General features: G+C 38.6%; 1 protein-coding gene across 1 annotated transcript in view; it reads right to left on the reverse strand.

Annotated features, from left to right (window-relative positions):
- man2a1 (mannosidase, alpha, class 2A, member 1) overlaps window positions 1–16,100 on the reverse strand; it is a 113,178-nt gene extending 97,078 nt beyond the window's left edge. The window contains exon 1 of the mRNA XM_064307584.1: window positions 15,961–16,100. Within this exon, the coding sequence (XP_064163654.1) occupies window positions 15,961–16,098 (138 nt within the window). The 5' untranslated portion in view covers window positions 16,099–16,100. The remainder of the gene's footprint in view (window positions 1–15,960) is intronic.
- Between the last annotated feature and the right edge of the window lie 136 nt (window positions 16,101–16,236).

The following is a 16,236-nucleotide window of genomic DNA, read 5'->3' on the forward strand; positions in this document are numbered from 1 at the left end:
TGTGATCTTCCTGGCTTAAGTGCAACGGGTTACCAGTCTTAATGACATGAAGATAACAGAAGAATGCAGAATGGAAGAACGCTTCCTCTGTTATGACCAAAAAACATTTTCCTTTTTTAGGAAATACAGTGTCCCTTTGGCGAACAGTGACATGTTTATTTTAGTCAAAAGCCAGCCAAGTTATGATAAAGAAGAAAAAATGTATCCTCCTGGCTTCCTGGTGACATTGCACAAAGACAAAGAGAACACACATCAGGGGAAATTTCATACAAGTAGAAAAGAGTTAGAAGAATAATTTGTATTGAGGTAGGCAAGTACACAACAATGCTGACAACGTGAATGCAATATCTATTCCAACCCACTAGTTTGCACCATAAGCAGAAAGTGGAAGAAGGAGGTTTCAGCAAGCTGTGTCTTCAGATGGCCAGCCACGTGCGCCACATTTCCCATGTCTAGTTCGAAGCCTCAGGGAGAAAAAAAGAAAAAGGAAAGAGAAAAGAATGATGCTACAAAATGAAGAACTGTAACTTAATCACAAGCAACCCATTTAGCTATTGAACTATAAAAGCCCAACAGGACCCAGTATTATATAAGTTACCAAAACTCCCAGCCATCAACCCTCAAGGAAATCAGATATCTATCAACAGGACATTCAACTCATGACAGAGACCCTTTTGTTTCCGTCAGCTTAATTTTCAGAAAAGCAAAACAGACAGATAGGAGTTTCTGCTCTTCTTATCAACAGAAAAAAAGACTTTGAATAACTGTATGTGAATGTCAGACAGGATACATCTGCTGTTTTGATACACACCAGTGGAAGAGACCAATAGAGTGAGCCAAGAGCAATGCCCATGCGCTATTTCGAGTGAGTAACACTGGAGGGTGAAGAAAATCACATTCTTTTTTCGTAATTATTCAAAAATTCTCTCATGCAGTTCACATATTCAACTGGTTCCAATATGAGAACTACTGTAACTTTCAGAATTTCACCAGAATTCTTTCTGCATGCACCAAAACAAAGTACTGTGTGAGCATGTGTTCTTGTACTAAAAGAAATTTAAATTAAAAATTCTCTCTTCAGAAAAGTTGTCAAAATGATCAACTTTCTAGCCATGCTGAAATATGCATTTATGTTATGTTAACCCAATTCAAATTAGAATACAGACCATTCATGAAATTAAAATGCTTTTTTTTTTCAAATTAATAATGGGAAATATCCTGAAGGGAATACGACAACAGGCTAGCTATTTTGATCTTTCACCAACTACATTTACTGAACATCATAAGCCTTAAATAACGTGCAATAAACCAGCCATTTTGTTTGGTGCTTGCTGTACACAAATACTTTTAAATACCCACACTTTCAAAACAAAGAGAGTACTACATCCTGCTGAGACACTGGTAATATGCTCATCATTTCAAGTAATGACACATCAAGTGGAGATAATAACAATACTGCACACTCAAATATGTATAAATGTACATATTGTGGAAGGCTTAAGGCTTTTTTCAACTGAAAAAATCACCCACATTACAATTAAGCTGGCAGAAATAGCTAAGGGTCATTATAAGTAGCTCTGTAGAAAGGCTTATTACTGGGTGAGCTATAGCTACTCAATGTGCACTGTATGAACACAAAAAAGGTATAGGTGAAGCAACAGGTTCTGTGCTCATTTCATTTTGTAAAGCATTTTTTAAAGACTTTTTATTCTCCCACTCTCTGCCCATATTTTTTTCTTTTCTTTTTTTTTTTGGCATTTCTTTTGGCATTTCTTTTTGTGCCTGTAGGAGGAGGCTAATTAATTGAAGAAGCGAACCTGGGCAACCTGTATGCCAGGTGATAAAGCAGGCAATCACTGCCTGGTTTTTGGATTCCAACAATCGCACTTCAGGTCCCTATTTGTGTAATTTACAACGGACAGGCAGTGCTTTTTTGTGCTTTATTTAGTATTTTCAGTCAGTTTTGTATAGCAAGCAAATGACTCGCCTTAAGATAGATATCTGCCAATTCAGGCAGGTTTTGACTTTTGCAGGTCCAGCTCTGGTCTTCCCATTGGCCTGTCCAGACCCACATCCCACAACCTGTGTGTGTGTGTGTATGCATTCTAACAGTTTTTTATTATTTATTTTTGCTTTGTGCTATAATTTAATTTTTACTACTTTGACTGCTTGACTTTTTTTCTGGCATATAGTGTAAAGCAGGGCTGCCCAGCCCTGTTCCTGGAGATCTACAGTCCTGCAGGTTTTCATATCAAATCTAATTTATCACACCCGATTCTACTAATTAGCAACTCAAGGAGATCTGTATTTACTGAATGAGTGTGCTTTGTTAGAGTTGAAGTGAGAACCTACAGGATGGTAGGTATAGGCTTGGGCAGCCCGGTGATAGGGAGTTCCATGTTTTCAACGAAGCTAGACTATTTGGGAAAACCTTTTCATCTTATGTGTGTATTTAATGATACATCTGGCTTTTTTAAAGGATGTGTGTACTGGTTATGCATTTGTTCATAAGTTCTGGGAATGTGCTTTTGGATGTTTGTGAAGGTACTTAATCCCTTCCTCATTTTACTGTGTAGATGTACCTATGTACCCAGAACTATATTTTGGGGATGGCAAGAAAATTAAACACTTCAAACATCTCCCCCCCCAACCAACCTACCCCCCACCACCCCCCCCCCCCCCACCCCCCCACCTCACCCCAGGAAGTAGATTCTGAAGGGCTGGATAGAACCAGCCTTTTACTTCAAAGTTTGTTAGGACACTTCATTTTGCATGCTGGAGAGCATAGGGGTGCAGTTATCCAGGGGACATTGAACCCCTTTGTTCTTTGGACTTTGGTTATTTTGCTATTGACCACATGGTAACTAGATTAGTGGCCTAAAAAATTATTATTGGTGCCTGCTCAAACTCTTCTGGCTGATATGATGGACCAATCTGATCGCCAGAGAGGAAACTCATTTGTGTCACTGATCCTGTAAGTTAAAACTCAACAAAAACATTTCCAATGTACAAAACTGCCAAGTTACTGTTACAAAGCACTGTCTAGAAGTAATTCTGTAAAACTTGCCAAATCTAGGCCTCCCATTTAAAAGCATTCATATCAATGAGGCAAAGTTACAACAAACAATACTGGCTCTCTTAGCTGACACAAATTAAATTCCAAAGAAATTCTACCCAGTGTTCCCTCAATTTCATGCAACTTGGCCAGGTTTTTTTTTTTTCATCTTACGAACTGAAGAGAACATGGTCGTTAAAAAGTTCACATGATACAGTCAAATGGAAATTATTTATAGTGGAAAAAATTATTAGTTAGCAAGAAAGCTAGTTTCCAAACAAAACAGACATTTTAAAAACAGGCAGAAATGGCATCACGTGCACTTCTTTATATGTCCATTTTGCCTGTGAATCCGAGTATCCCGAAATAACGTTTAACCTAGGAAACCTGTTACTGGCAGATGTAGCTAAATGTGCAATGGGGAGAATTATTGATTGATTGTAAGACTGGAGCACATGGGATGACAAAATCGTCATGAAAAAGGAGGAGAAGAAAAGCGCAAAATAGCCCAAGTTTAGGGCTTTATTGTGTGCACGTGTGAAGTTGTATCTGAGGTTAACGTTCTGAAGTGCTGAGAGCCTGTGACCACTGTGGCTATTTCTGTAGGAAACTCTGAACGCTGAGTGACAAACTCTCAGTGCGGTATAGGTATGGGGCATGCCCCGCCAACCCGTAACGTGGCAGATGGGATACCTGCCATCCCATTGAAAATGCAATGTTCAATGTAGCCTAATCAGCCATCTGAACCACTTATATTTAATGCCTCATTTTTACTAGCCAAGATCACATGCAAAGCCATAGACACAGTAGCTCCCTAGACTCAAGCAATCTGCTAAAAAGCAAGCAGGTTGAAATATTTTGTTACACGTATAAAAGGTTTTCATTTATCCTTCAAAAGTTGAAGCCTGTGCTTATCTACTTCCTCCATGGATGTGAAAACTTGGTTGCAATTTGCATGCGTTATAAATGCACGGCTTTTCAATTCCTTGATTATTTAGCAGTATATATGCCTAAGGACTTCTGATACACCATAAAAATCCCATTAGCACAGTGCAGATCAACAGAATTTATTTGAACCCAGCTACTTTCCCCGGCTGTTCAAAATATTATTTGCATGTTTGGGAGCTTGGAGTCCAATCCCTCCTGAACTTCAATTCAGTACAAATATTCCATAAACCAAACACCAAATTCTGATCTTAGTATTTCAGGTTAATATTCTGCTAATGTTGGACCATTTTAAATTTAAGTGTACTTTCAAGGCATTACTTGTCTCCCAGATTTAGGGTGTTTTCACGCGCACACACATATAATATGTATGTATGTATGCATACGTGTGTGTGTGTGTGTGTGTGTGTGTGTCAGCAAGACAGGCAATGTAGAGCACCCTGGGCCTTTGATTGTGACCTTGTTGTTTATGGCTTTCCTTTGATGTTCCACTCAGAAACATTATGTGTAAATAAACTTGTGAATATACCTGGTGCAAAGCCTATACTTAGGAATCTATGTAGACTACCGGAACAGAAGAAGGCAAGCAATGTTATATCATACACCGACACTGGAAGAGTATTACAGCAGAGTAGTCAGGTAGGCATTCAAGATTACAACACAATATGAAGCAAATATGTCTGCCTAGCTGGCAACAGCAACTCTAATGTAGCATCAGAGCTGCACAACTTGCTAGATGGGTTGATATGCCAGTGACAGACAGACTGACAGACAAACATACACACACGCATGACTCATTTGTAGCTAGCAAGCTGTAAACTTTTCTCTTCCTGCAATGTGCCTATAAAACAACCAAAACAACTTGCTGAGAACCTACAATACATTGTGCATGTCCTCACTTCCTCTATTCAGTTCAGATTTTACAGGAATTGTTTTCACACCAGAAATGATCTGCATCGTGGTCCAAATGAAGCGGACCGAGACCACCGATTTTTTGCAAACCTCTTGCGCTTTCTTTGTCTGGACCACAGTCCAGATGGCTTCACACTAGTCAAAAAGGTCTGAACATAGCAAAAAGTCCAAACAATGTAGGTGTGAAAGCACCCTTATAACCTTGAAGCTATCCTACTTAAAACTTTATTTTTCCTGGCAGCATATGATGGACACCTATTTAACGACTAGCTCTTCCTTGCCATCTACAGCCAGCCATGTTGGTTCTTTGAAACGGAAGTCCCTTTGCCAGAACAAAAGAAGCGTTAAGATCCTTATGGATTCACACATGACCCCAGCACACTTTGTATTAGGTCTTTACACTTATCACATCCTGTCATGTGTTTCTGGGGCATGTCTTGCCACTATAATATACAAGTGACATATTTTCTTCCATAAAGCATGTAGTCCAGAACCCACTGGAGGCTCTTTAATGTGAGATATTCCCACAGATGGTAGTGTGAGAGACTATCATAACTTGGAATCTGAGATTAAGTACAACATGCAACACATATTCCCCATTTAAAGATTTGCAGCCTGGTTGCATTGTGTGCTTAATTCTAGTCATATCTGGCCTGTGACAAATTAAGCAACATAAATGGATACTTTAGACCAGAACAGGCCTATTCATTGGCAATTTGTCTTCGTAACAACCAAGTTGGTCATTTCAGTCACAAAGCATAGCACTTTCCCCATACACTGTGTATCAACTAATGGATGAACCCACTGACACACCCCATAATATACTGCTGGTAGGTGACAGTGTGGTGTGGATGCACAGAGAAAATGTTTCAGGCATCATAAACAAACTGCTGCATTAATAAAGTGGACTTAATACAGCAGGCACACTTAAATGGATGCCCATTACAATAAATTTCCTACTCATATAAAACTCAACTTCCTTTAAATGTACCAAACGATTTTACAATTAATAACGTTTCAAAATGCATATGCTTTGAAGATATGCCACCCTGCGTACATCTCATGTTAAACTGCTGAAGCTTTTTTGACTCGTGAAAACTTGGTTAGTACATATATTTGGATGGGAGACCTACTGGTAAGAAACTAAATTGACAAACTGGATTACATAGATTACATTTTCAAAAAAGGTTTCTTCTTTACAAAAAATGTAATCCGTTTAATCCAGAGAAACCTGATGGCTGAAAAACCTTGATGGCAGCACAGAATTAAAATTTTCCTCTTTATTTTGGTATAGAAGAACAGAAACTGATATTAACTGTGTTGTAGGCCTACAAGTTTCCTCCAGTGTTGGGGCTGCCAGTGACGTACACACTTCATTTTCATATTAAAACTTAAGAAATAGTGGCACATCATTGCTTATATAGCACTTAGATCTAAGCTATCCAATTAGTTATCTCTTATCCTCTGTTTCCTGAGACCTCAGTTTACAAGCCATCAGATTTAAACAACATTTCAGACATTCTAGTGAACAAAAACGGTTACATTTATAGCCATTCATTCAGCTCAGTACAAGAAAACAAACAAAATTCACACAAGGACAACTCTTCAAAAAGGGCAAGAAGAAGAAGAAAAAGAAAAAAGTGAGACAAATCCATTGAGACGTTATGCTGATAGTGAGAGGAACCAGCTAGACTCGTCAGGAGTGACCCCCTTGGGCTTCAGCTGCAGTGACTGTTCAACTCCTCATTCTCTCTGGCTGCTTTTGCCAACCTTTGTCCCTCGAGCAGCCATTCCCCGACAACGTCCCTTATCAGATCACTCGAAAACAGCACGTTCGTACATTAGCCCCGTTACCATGGGGACTTTATTTAGTGAGTGACATCTCACTCCATACCAGCGTTGACTGGACAAGCATTGCACATTCTCCAAACAAATGAGGATATTAATCCCAAGACCATACCCACAAAGTTTACCTTACTACCTACTACTGTTAATAACGCCAACAGATGGTAACAGAAACAAGGATGATAATTCTGCCCATATGGGATGGCACTGTCATAACTGGCCCGTAAAGCTCTTTAGAATAGTACAACACCAAGCACAACGGAGTTAAAATTTCCTGCGCAGTCAGAGGTCCAAGTTTATCACAATTGTGTCCAAAGGCACAATCCCAGTACAAGAAACCCAAGTCATAACATATAATTTAAAATCATCCCTAGATTACACTAAATAACTGTTCATACCTTTGGGCAAGCGGCTTTTCTCCTCGCTCACAACACACATACATATATAATTAGGTTAGTTTACATTACACAGGGATCTGTGATTCAACTGCATGAAGCAAGACGCATTTGAGAATTCCGGGCTAGAGCAGGTTAAATACTGCAATGGGTGAGCGAATACCAGAAGTGTGGTGGTCACTGTCCCCAGGGAGCGGTAAAGACTAGGGAAACATTAGGAACTGTTAATTTGACTAATGCTGGAAGATTACGATGCACCATGTAAAAGGATTTACTCTTGTCATTACAGCTGCCTGGACTGTATAATATAAACATCTGACAGAGATGAACGTTTTTTCATGCACAGAGTAGCCTGATACTTTAAAAGCCTTATCCAAAACACATCTATTATTGTCTGTCAAGTAATTGCATAATAATTCATATTTTGTAAAATGGCCAATCCTTTGTTTACATAGGTGAGAAACATTTGAATGGGTTGGGGCAACTTGAATTTTAAATGTACTGAAAACTTCAACTCATGTCTGCTGGTTTTGGAAACTAAATCTGCCAGTGTTCAAATGGAAAATTTGAAACGTCGGTCTTGTTTTCCCCCAGTAATTCATTAATTAATTCATACAAAGCCAAGCACAAGCACTGAAACTACATAGTCATATACTGATTTTATCAGTTCAAAAGTACAGTAGAGGTCACAAATGTGGCAAACTAAGAAAAAGGTTTAAGACAATTATAAACAAGTAATCATGAATCAGCAATTTACAGGCCTAAAAATTTGAACAGGCAACCAGTATTTACAAATCTCATACTTGGATGTACAATATGTAGCCTATATTCATTTTTATATCTGGAGTTGAGAGAATTGATTACCTCCATAAGAAGAGAGAGAGAACAATTTCTCAGCATCAAACACAGAACCTTACCTTACAAACTCTGAATATTACAATGAAATACAGAAAAATATATCTAATGGGGATTATCAATACGATTACAATTCATTACATCATTGAAGCCCATGATTGTGTATTTTCCTCTCTCCTCAACTGACATTTACCACCACTTTTTCAGATTTTCAATTTGAGGAAATGTCCATAGTCTCACAATAAAAAAGACAGCAAGACATTTTGGGCACTGTGAATAATTGAATTGAATGTACTCATTTTAAACTACAGAGCTAACCTTTTGTGATGTCACTGTTCTCGAAAGACTCAAAACCCTTCCAGGGTTCAAAGCTTTGCTAAATTGCAGAGGTAAAAAACAGTAGTTTGACACGTAACAGCTTCATATAGGCTTTTAAAATTTGAACAGAAAATACCTAATACAAGAAAACAGGTTTTGAGGTTTCTAAAGATGAAGAGGCTAGCTGAGTGTTAGAGGGGTCACAGCAATGCTTGTGTGTGTGTGTGTGTGTGTGTGTGTGGGGGGGGGGGGGTGCTCTTCGTACAGTGTGATGCGTCTTCAACTCTCCAAAGCCAGCATGTGCTGTAGGGTAGTGCAGCATTCATCATTTATGATTACAGGTGTCACTACCAGACATGGTTTTAAAGATTTAAATACAGATTCAAATTAATCTTTTACATGACAGGGGGTTGTTTGAGCCTCCCAGGTGACGCAGCCAGGTGTCCCATGGTGCAGATACAAACCCTCACTAAGTCTGTGACAACTAAATTTGTTCACTTGTTCAAAAAAAAACGTAATCCTGTCAAGTCAAAGTGCACTTACTCAACATGTTGGCAATGGAGACTGATATTTCACCACCATATTGCTGCTTCTGATGCTAGTTCAAGAAAGAATGCTTTCAAATTAAACCATGACAAAAGCTCATTGGGCATTGCCAAAATTACAATATACAAATAAGGTTTTGGTCTTCACATTAACACACAACAACATGAAACTAGGAGTGTGTGAGGACAGAATAAAGAGAGATAAAAACTTGACCCCTGACCCAAACTAGAGATGTTTGCCTGATAACAGACTTAATATACACAGAAAACTCCAGATTATCCTTCATGCTTACACATTTTTATAGCTCAGAAAACAATCTTTCTGTATCTTCTGTTTATGTACAGGCCACAAATGCAATCTTACAATTAAACCCTCACTTATTTGGCTGTTACAACACTTTTCTAAACAACCACCCATCCTCAATGAAACAGAATGTGCAGGTGTGTACACAAGTGATTTGTTCTTAATGTTACCCAGATACTATGAATTACCCTATATTGTAGTCTACAGAGGAGGAGGTAGTCCACTCAACATTTTCCAGAATTGAAAATTTTAGTAATGCAAACCAGTTGCAAAATATAACATTAAATTACACATGTAATGTATAAAAAATAACCCAGACTTAAAAATGTGAATTGGAGTATCAAACATTTTCTATTAAAACATTAAGAATACAACACAAACAAGCCTTGTAAAAGCTTTTGGTAATACTGCCAAAAACAGCTTGAAATCGTCACTCTAACCCTGCCCAGTACATACATTTTTGAGAATGTACAAAGTGCTTTGAGACGATTACTTCAACACAGACTGTGTTTTTCTTCAGGAAATTGTGAAATACATTTGAGGCCGGAAACATCTAAAAGAAAGTATTAAAAAATTACACACATTTTGGATGTTGCATCACGGCCTTAATTCTGACGGTGCCTAGAAAGCCATTTCTGGACGCCATACACCTGACTATATATGAAATCCATCACAACACACCACAAACTACTCTAAAAGAAGGTGCAAAACTGCTTGTTTTTTACATTTAATTAGCTTGAAATGTAGCAAATGAATCCATCATAGTGATAAGTTAATGCCATTATTTAGGCCGATAGTTTTGTATTCATCAAATTTAGGGCAGCAGGGCAGATTATGCATATGGCACCAGGGGAATGGACTTTACCTTAAATCATCCTATTTACATTAAAAGCCTCCCTTTATTACAAGGCTTAAGCACTGTGGTAGCCTTCCAAGTAAGCCAGGCTAAGGACATCCAACAAGCAAAGATGCCTATACAAAGTTAATACACATTCCTATTTTAATAAAAATCTAAACATTGAAAATGGCTTCAATACTACTGAATTTCAAAGTACAATAGCCCCATTCCTCAAAAAACAGGTCTATCCATTAGACCTATATTGAAGGTATTAATTACCACACTTGGGGTGGGGAACTGGGAGGGAATGCATAGGGTTTTATGGGGGAAAATGGTTCCAATTTTGCAAGTGAAAACACTATTTTGAAATTATACCAAGTAAATGGTTCTTCACATTTATTTACCTCACATTGTGCTTTATTGCTTATGACTTTTTTTAGATTTTATTTTCAGACTTCCAGAGTGGAGTTAACGAAGTGCCTTCCATTTCTAGTCCCTGCTGCCAAACTGACATGCCCTGAGGGAGCAAACCAAAGAAAACTTAACTTGGCAGAATATAGATAGTGACACGCTCTTCGTCTCACAGTCCCACAGCCTCCAGGAGGGTCTACATCTGAAGTCAGCCCATTATTATGCCAGAAGACACTGAAGGGAAAAGGACCCTTGGACAATGTTTAAAACTTAAAACTAAACTATGACAATTTAAAACACAATATTGCCAGATGCCAGCTATCAAACATATAATTATTCCTTTAAATGGGTGTCTGACAACAGATTGTGAAGCCAAAGTTTGTTTGGAACATACCAGTTTCCAAATGTTGACTGGAAATTCCCATTCAGCAGGTGTCCATGAGAAATTAATTTATGGTGTTAACTTAAAATGAGTAAATGTGGATCATTCCGAATTATATTTTCTTGATTACAAAAAACAGATTCCTAGGTCTAGAATTGAATGAGTAATCTGTTTTACCATTACAAGAACACAGCAGTCTTCTGCCACAAACATTGTGACAGGACTGAGGTAATATTTAATCAAGAGATCAATATATTTTTTTAATGGAAAAGTACCAGGTTACAGGCTCTTTGTGAGCTCACCAGGGCTTCCTTTCTTACTAATGATGTTTCAAACAGTTGGTTTTGGTTAGCCTAAGGTTTGGCCTATGCTTGACTATATTTTTCTTATTTCTCAGCCTCACAATGGCTTCCTTGACTTTCATTGGCACTGCTCTGGTCATCATTTTGACAAACGCCTATAATAGACTGCAAAGGCAATCAAAAAGGCTCAAAAAATCAAAAGGCTAGAATAAAAACGACACACTGAAAGGAAGCAATTGAACACAATTAACTAAGTCTTTGTCCCCAACATTATGGTGCTCACTGTGTTCTGTAGAATTTCCCCAAAACAGATGCTTCTATTACAGCTCAAGCAGATTAAGTTGAGCGGGGTCCCAAGTTGCCTTCACCTATACAAACTGTTGTGCACTTTTCTGCCCCCTCACAGACATTGATCGCCTTTTATAGCATGAAAAAACTGTCCCTAGCTTAAAGTTTGCCTTCTACATCCTACTGATTTTCTTGGGTAATATAGCTTTCAGTTTCTTGGTAATCAATGTACATAGGCTAAATACTTTATGCCATTATTAGTCAAGTTGTATTGTGTTTACTTTTGTTGGCTGAATACATGCAGATACAGGTAGTGTAGTCACTACACACCCCTAATATTCATACACTGAAATGGAATGAGAGCATTTGTGCCACTAATACAGGTAAATGGTAGCAATAAGGCTACGGCATGGTAGTGTCAATGATCTGGAAAATTTACTAAAAGCAGGCAGTCCAATGCAAAGAACCTTGTCTCAAACAATGTCACCTTCAGTGTCAGGATTACATATACTAGCAGGCTGAATGACTCAACCTCAATTTAACTTAATTGTTTTTCCTTAAACTACTGACTGCAATTGCTAATTATTTTATTCTCCTTTTTTATACCTCCATGTAGCTCAGAGGAACAGTCAACTATGACCGGAATAGAAAGGGACTTACACGCCCTTAAATACATGCTTGAATGCACCATAAACTTCCTTCAGGGTATTTAATCACTTCAAATTTTCCCTGACAAATGAGAAACAATATAGGTGAACATTTCAAGAAGACAAGCAATTGCACGTGAAAATGTCTACCAGCCCTTTAGACAGCCAAGATATAGAACATTCAAAATGAATGTCTTTGCAATAGCGACTGAGATATATTCTGCTGCAATATGCTCAAACCTCAAACAGTGCTTCCATTCTGTTTTCTTGCTGTGAGATTACAACTTGTGAAGAGATACAGAAAAAACTGATGGAAATTAATTTAAAGCACAGTACAGATGTGCATATGCTGCAGATGATGATGGATTACATTTATAGAACCTTTCAAGTTACATCATCCTGTCTCAAAGTGTGTTACAGCTCACCTCAACCCACACAAAAGTGTAGCACCCACCTGGGTAATGCACAGAGATTATTTTATTCCAGAACACTCACCACACATCAGTCAAGATGGAAAGAGAGGAATTATTTAAGCCAATCAAAGTTGGATATGGTTATGAAAGGTGCACATTTAAAATCTATCCAGGACATCACCAATATTGAGTGCCATGGAATCATTAAAGAACACAGCGAGTCAGTACCCCAGTTCCACATCTTATCTGACAGCACAGTGGATCCACCATTCTACAGATGCTGGTTTTCAGTTTGGTCCAGAGGAATGATTGCTGTAAACTGGCCAACACCGCTTATGGGAGTAAGCCCTTTTTCAAGGTGGCCAATACAACTAGCTATTAACCAAGCTCAGCGCTTCTCGGCTTCAGAAACTGGTGACCATCACAAAGGTTTACAGATTGGAATGGCATCACCTATATAAACAATATAGCCTAGACTGGACAAAACGCAGTCTGGTGTGGTGTTTGCTAACACTGTGCACATCCAAAAAAAAAATTTTTAAAAAGAAAACCGCAACATCCAAACAACATACCTATGGCAGAGAACAGGCTCTTATTTGGGGCCTGAACCTGCGTTTCGTATTGCGGCAGAAGGTGGCTAGGACAACTGTGGAGTGAAGCAATATGGCCTTGCCATACTGTTTCAGACATGGCACATAAAAATCACCTGAGCAGAGAAATGTCAATAAAACTGTACACAGTGGGTACACAGTGGGTGCACAGGGTTCCCAGGTGGCATGCCCAGATGACATAAATATCAAAGAGAGCTGTGGAACACGCCATGGCCAGGTGAAATATGCCCCATGCTTGTGCGAGGCCTGCAGCTGGCAGTCCCACAAGGCAATGCACAGTAGGCAACAGCCTTACCCAGGGAGGAGGGTATCAGGTGGCAGGGTACCTCCTTAACCTCATTGCTCAAAAGCATCCCATCTGCTTGACTGGGTGTCTGCAGTCGGGCTGTGCCAGCTGCGTGATTAATGCAGTCTCCCATCACAACAGCTGCGCAGCTCTGATGACTGCAGAGTGATCGGCCCACTGCACATTTCATAGGACATGCATGAAAGTACACAGCTCTCCCAAAACTGACAGATCTTGCAGTGATGGGACATGACCATAGTTAGGCATTCTAAAATGGGATGAAAGCAGTGAAGCAAATTCCCAAATGTAATCTATACTGCCACAATCAAGTGACATTTAAAATTTGATATTCACATTTCACATTTTTTTTTAAATCAAATTCAAGATTATAGGAGAAAGTCTGCCATTTTAAAACAAAGATTTCATTCAATAATCCATGTCACATTTCATTTAAAGATTTAGTAGTAGCTACATACTGTATTATTTTATTTAGGGGAGTTAGAAATGCACAACTGATTATTTTGGCCATATAAATGTTAAAACAATAATTTACCAGCTAGCTATGAAATAGAACTCTGCACTGCTATGCCAATTTGCTTGTCATTCCATTATTATTTTAGCTTGTTAATACACCAGCCATGCAGCTGCACATAAGAGAAAAGGAAATCCAGCGTAGCCAGGAAGCTAGTCTCTAGCAAACATCCAGCATGTAAGGTGGCCTTTGCAGTGACTATGTCAGCAACAAATGGTGAATAAGGTGGAAAAGTATCCAAAATCAATTGAGGATTATTTGATACAATAAACAGTACAAATGTAATGTGCTGGCTGAGAGTAAAAACAGCGACTCCTTTTTCCATGCAATAATGGGGTGGCAGTGTAGCATAACAGGTAAGGAATTGGTCTTGTAACCTGTACATTGCAGGTTTGTACACCTGAGCAAGGTACTTATTGCTTCAGTATATATCCAACTATATAAATGTAGACAATGAAATGATGTCAGACAAAGGAATGTTATGTAATAAGAAATGCCTAAAATATTAATATGATACCCATGAGGTAAGTTTCCAAAACAGAGCGTACAGTAAAGCCTAACCAGTTATAGATACTGTTACAGTAGGCTACTGCTGAATACAGAAATTCCGGAAAGGAAAACTGGTTGTGCAGGTCAGCGACAGACTCGTGTTTGCAAACTAACTGGAAGATGCAAATCCAAAGCCAGATCTCCACTTATCGCTATAAAAAAAATAAATAAATAAAAGAATAATCATTCTGCAGGCAAGAATTAAGCAGTCAAATAGTCCCTTCTCTCTCGTCTCTTTAAAATCATGGCGTGATTACCAAAGACCATACATGCGATTTATTTTCCATAACCAAACTCTTTTCCACACCACTCACGCCATGGAGACAGCCCTACTTTCAGTGCACTGGCAGTCACGTCCTTTAGAGATCCATCGACATCTCTGTAGGCTATAGCTATGAAAAGTAGGATGATTAGAGCCTTCAAGTGAAGCCTTACACCAAGCAGGTGATATTAGACAGTCTTGAAAATATTCTCCGAAAGTCTAGTACAACTACGACTCCTTTTCCCGTAGCCTACATAGTCGGTGCGAGTCGTTTTATTTATTTATTTAGTTGAGGAAATACACGCCTTGTTTTATTAATCACTGTGTCCTCGTTGGTCCGAGTTTCAATTAAAGCCGATGGCCTACTTTTTAAACGGACTTTAAAAAATGTGGGTACAAGTAACTAAATTATCAGAAACACTAGTAGGGAACACAGGCAAAAACCAATGAAGTTAATGACCACCAATCTGCAATTACCAACGCGCGCCCACATGAGACCAGCTGCCAGGTGGTTGATCAAAGACGACTATTAATATTAGCTAGAATACAAGATACTGTAATTGTCGTCCTTTTTCTTTCCACAAATTCCAGTCGTCAAAATGCAGGCTCTAAATATTGCAACAGCATTACTGGCTATAGTAGGCCTACACCTTTTTGTGGTATTAATTTCATTATCTTACTTAAACGATTAAAAAAAAAAAAAACTGCATGGAGATTTGAATTTTCGAATGTTTAGCAACCTAATCTATGTCTGTATTACAGGTTACAGAACATTCAGTTGCAGTGTAGACAAAGTTGGTCGGGCAACATTTTTCTCGTCATACAATAAATAGTTTTGCTGCAATGCTTGTACAGTGGCATGGTGTTTGGTCGCACTGAGAAGCTTAATTCCACTGAACATCACCAACAACTTCCTTGGCAATCAGTCAGCCAACTGTACTGTGACGCGTCATTGTTAGTGCATTGTTTATTAGGTTCTAAAACTTCCGTGAAGGGCAAATCAAGTAACTATAAAATAGCCTATATCCCATTTCATTCACTGGCAATACAATATTCGGAATGTTCGACTACTGTATAATAGCTACATATTTTTATGAAAGCATGGTCAATTTACCCCAAAGCAGCTTAGACACCATAGAAACTATTCTGCCTGAAATTGACAATTGCATACTCTTTTCGAAACGGCTATGGACAATTAACTTATTAGTAACAGTGTCACTTCTGCACAAAACTTTTAAAGAATCAAACAATTTAGTTCTACTTACGTTTTGAAACCTCCCCACTCCGTTGCTTGGGTTTTTGGTATGGTCTAATTGTAGGTGATCCAGCATTAGATACAACGAGAATACCACCACGCAAAATATGGCACTGCCAAAAACTGTGAATTGTCTGCTAAGCTTCATCGTTTGCGCTATCCAGTACAAGAGTGGAACTGCGTAACAAGAAGCTTTAGGACCTACAAAAAGAGCCAAAGTTTATGTCAAAAGTCACATGCACAGCATGAACTATCTTTAGTGGCGGATAATTGGTATTGAGTGTCT

The sequence above is a fragment of the Anguilla rostrata genome, chromosome 14, assembly GCF_018555375.3.
Source record: "Anguilla rostrata isolate EN2019 chromosome 14, ASM1855537v3, whole genome shotgun sequence".
In the NCBI taxonomy this organism is placed as follows: domain Eukaryota; kingdom Metazoa; phylum Chordata; class Actinopteri; order Anguilliformes; family Anguillidae; genus Anguilla; species Anguilla rostrata.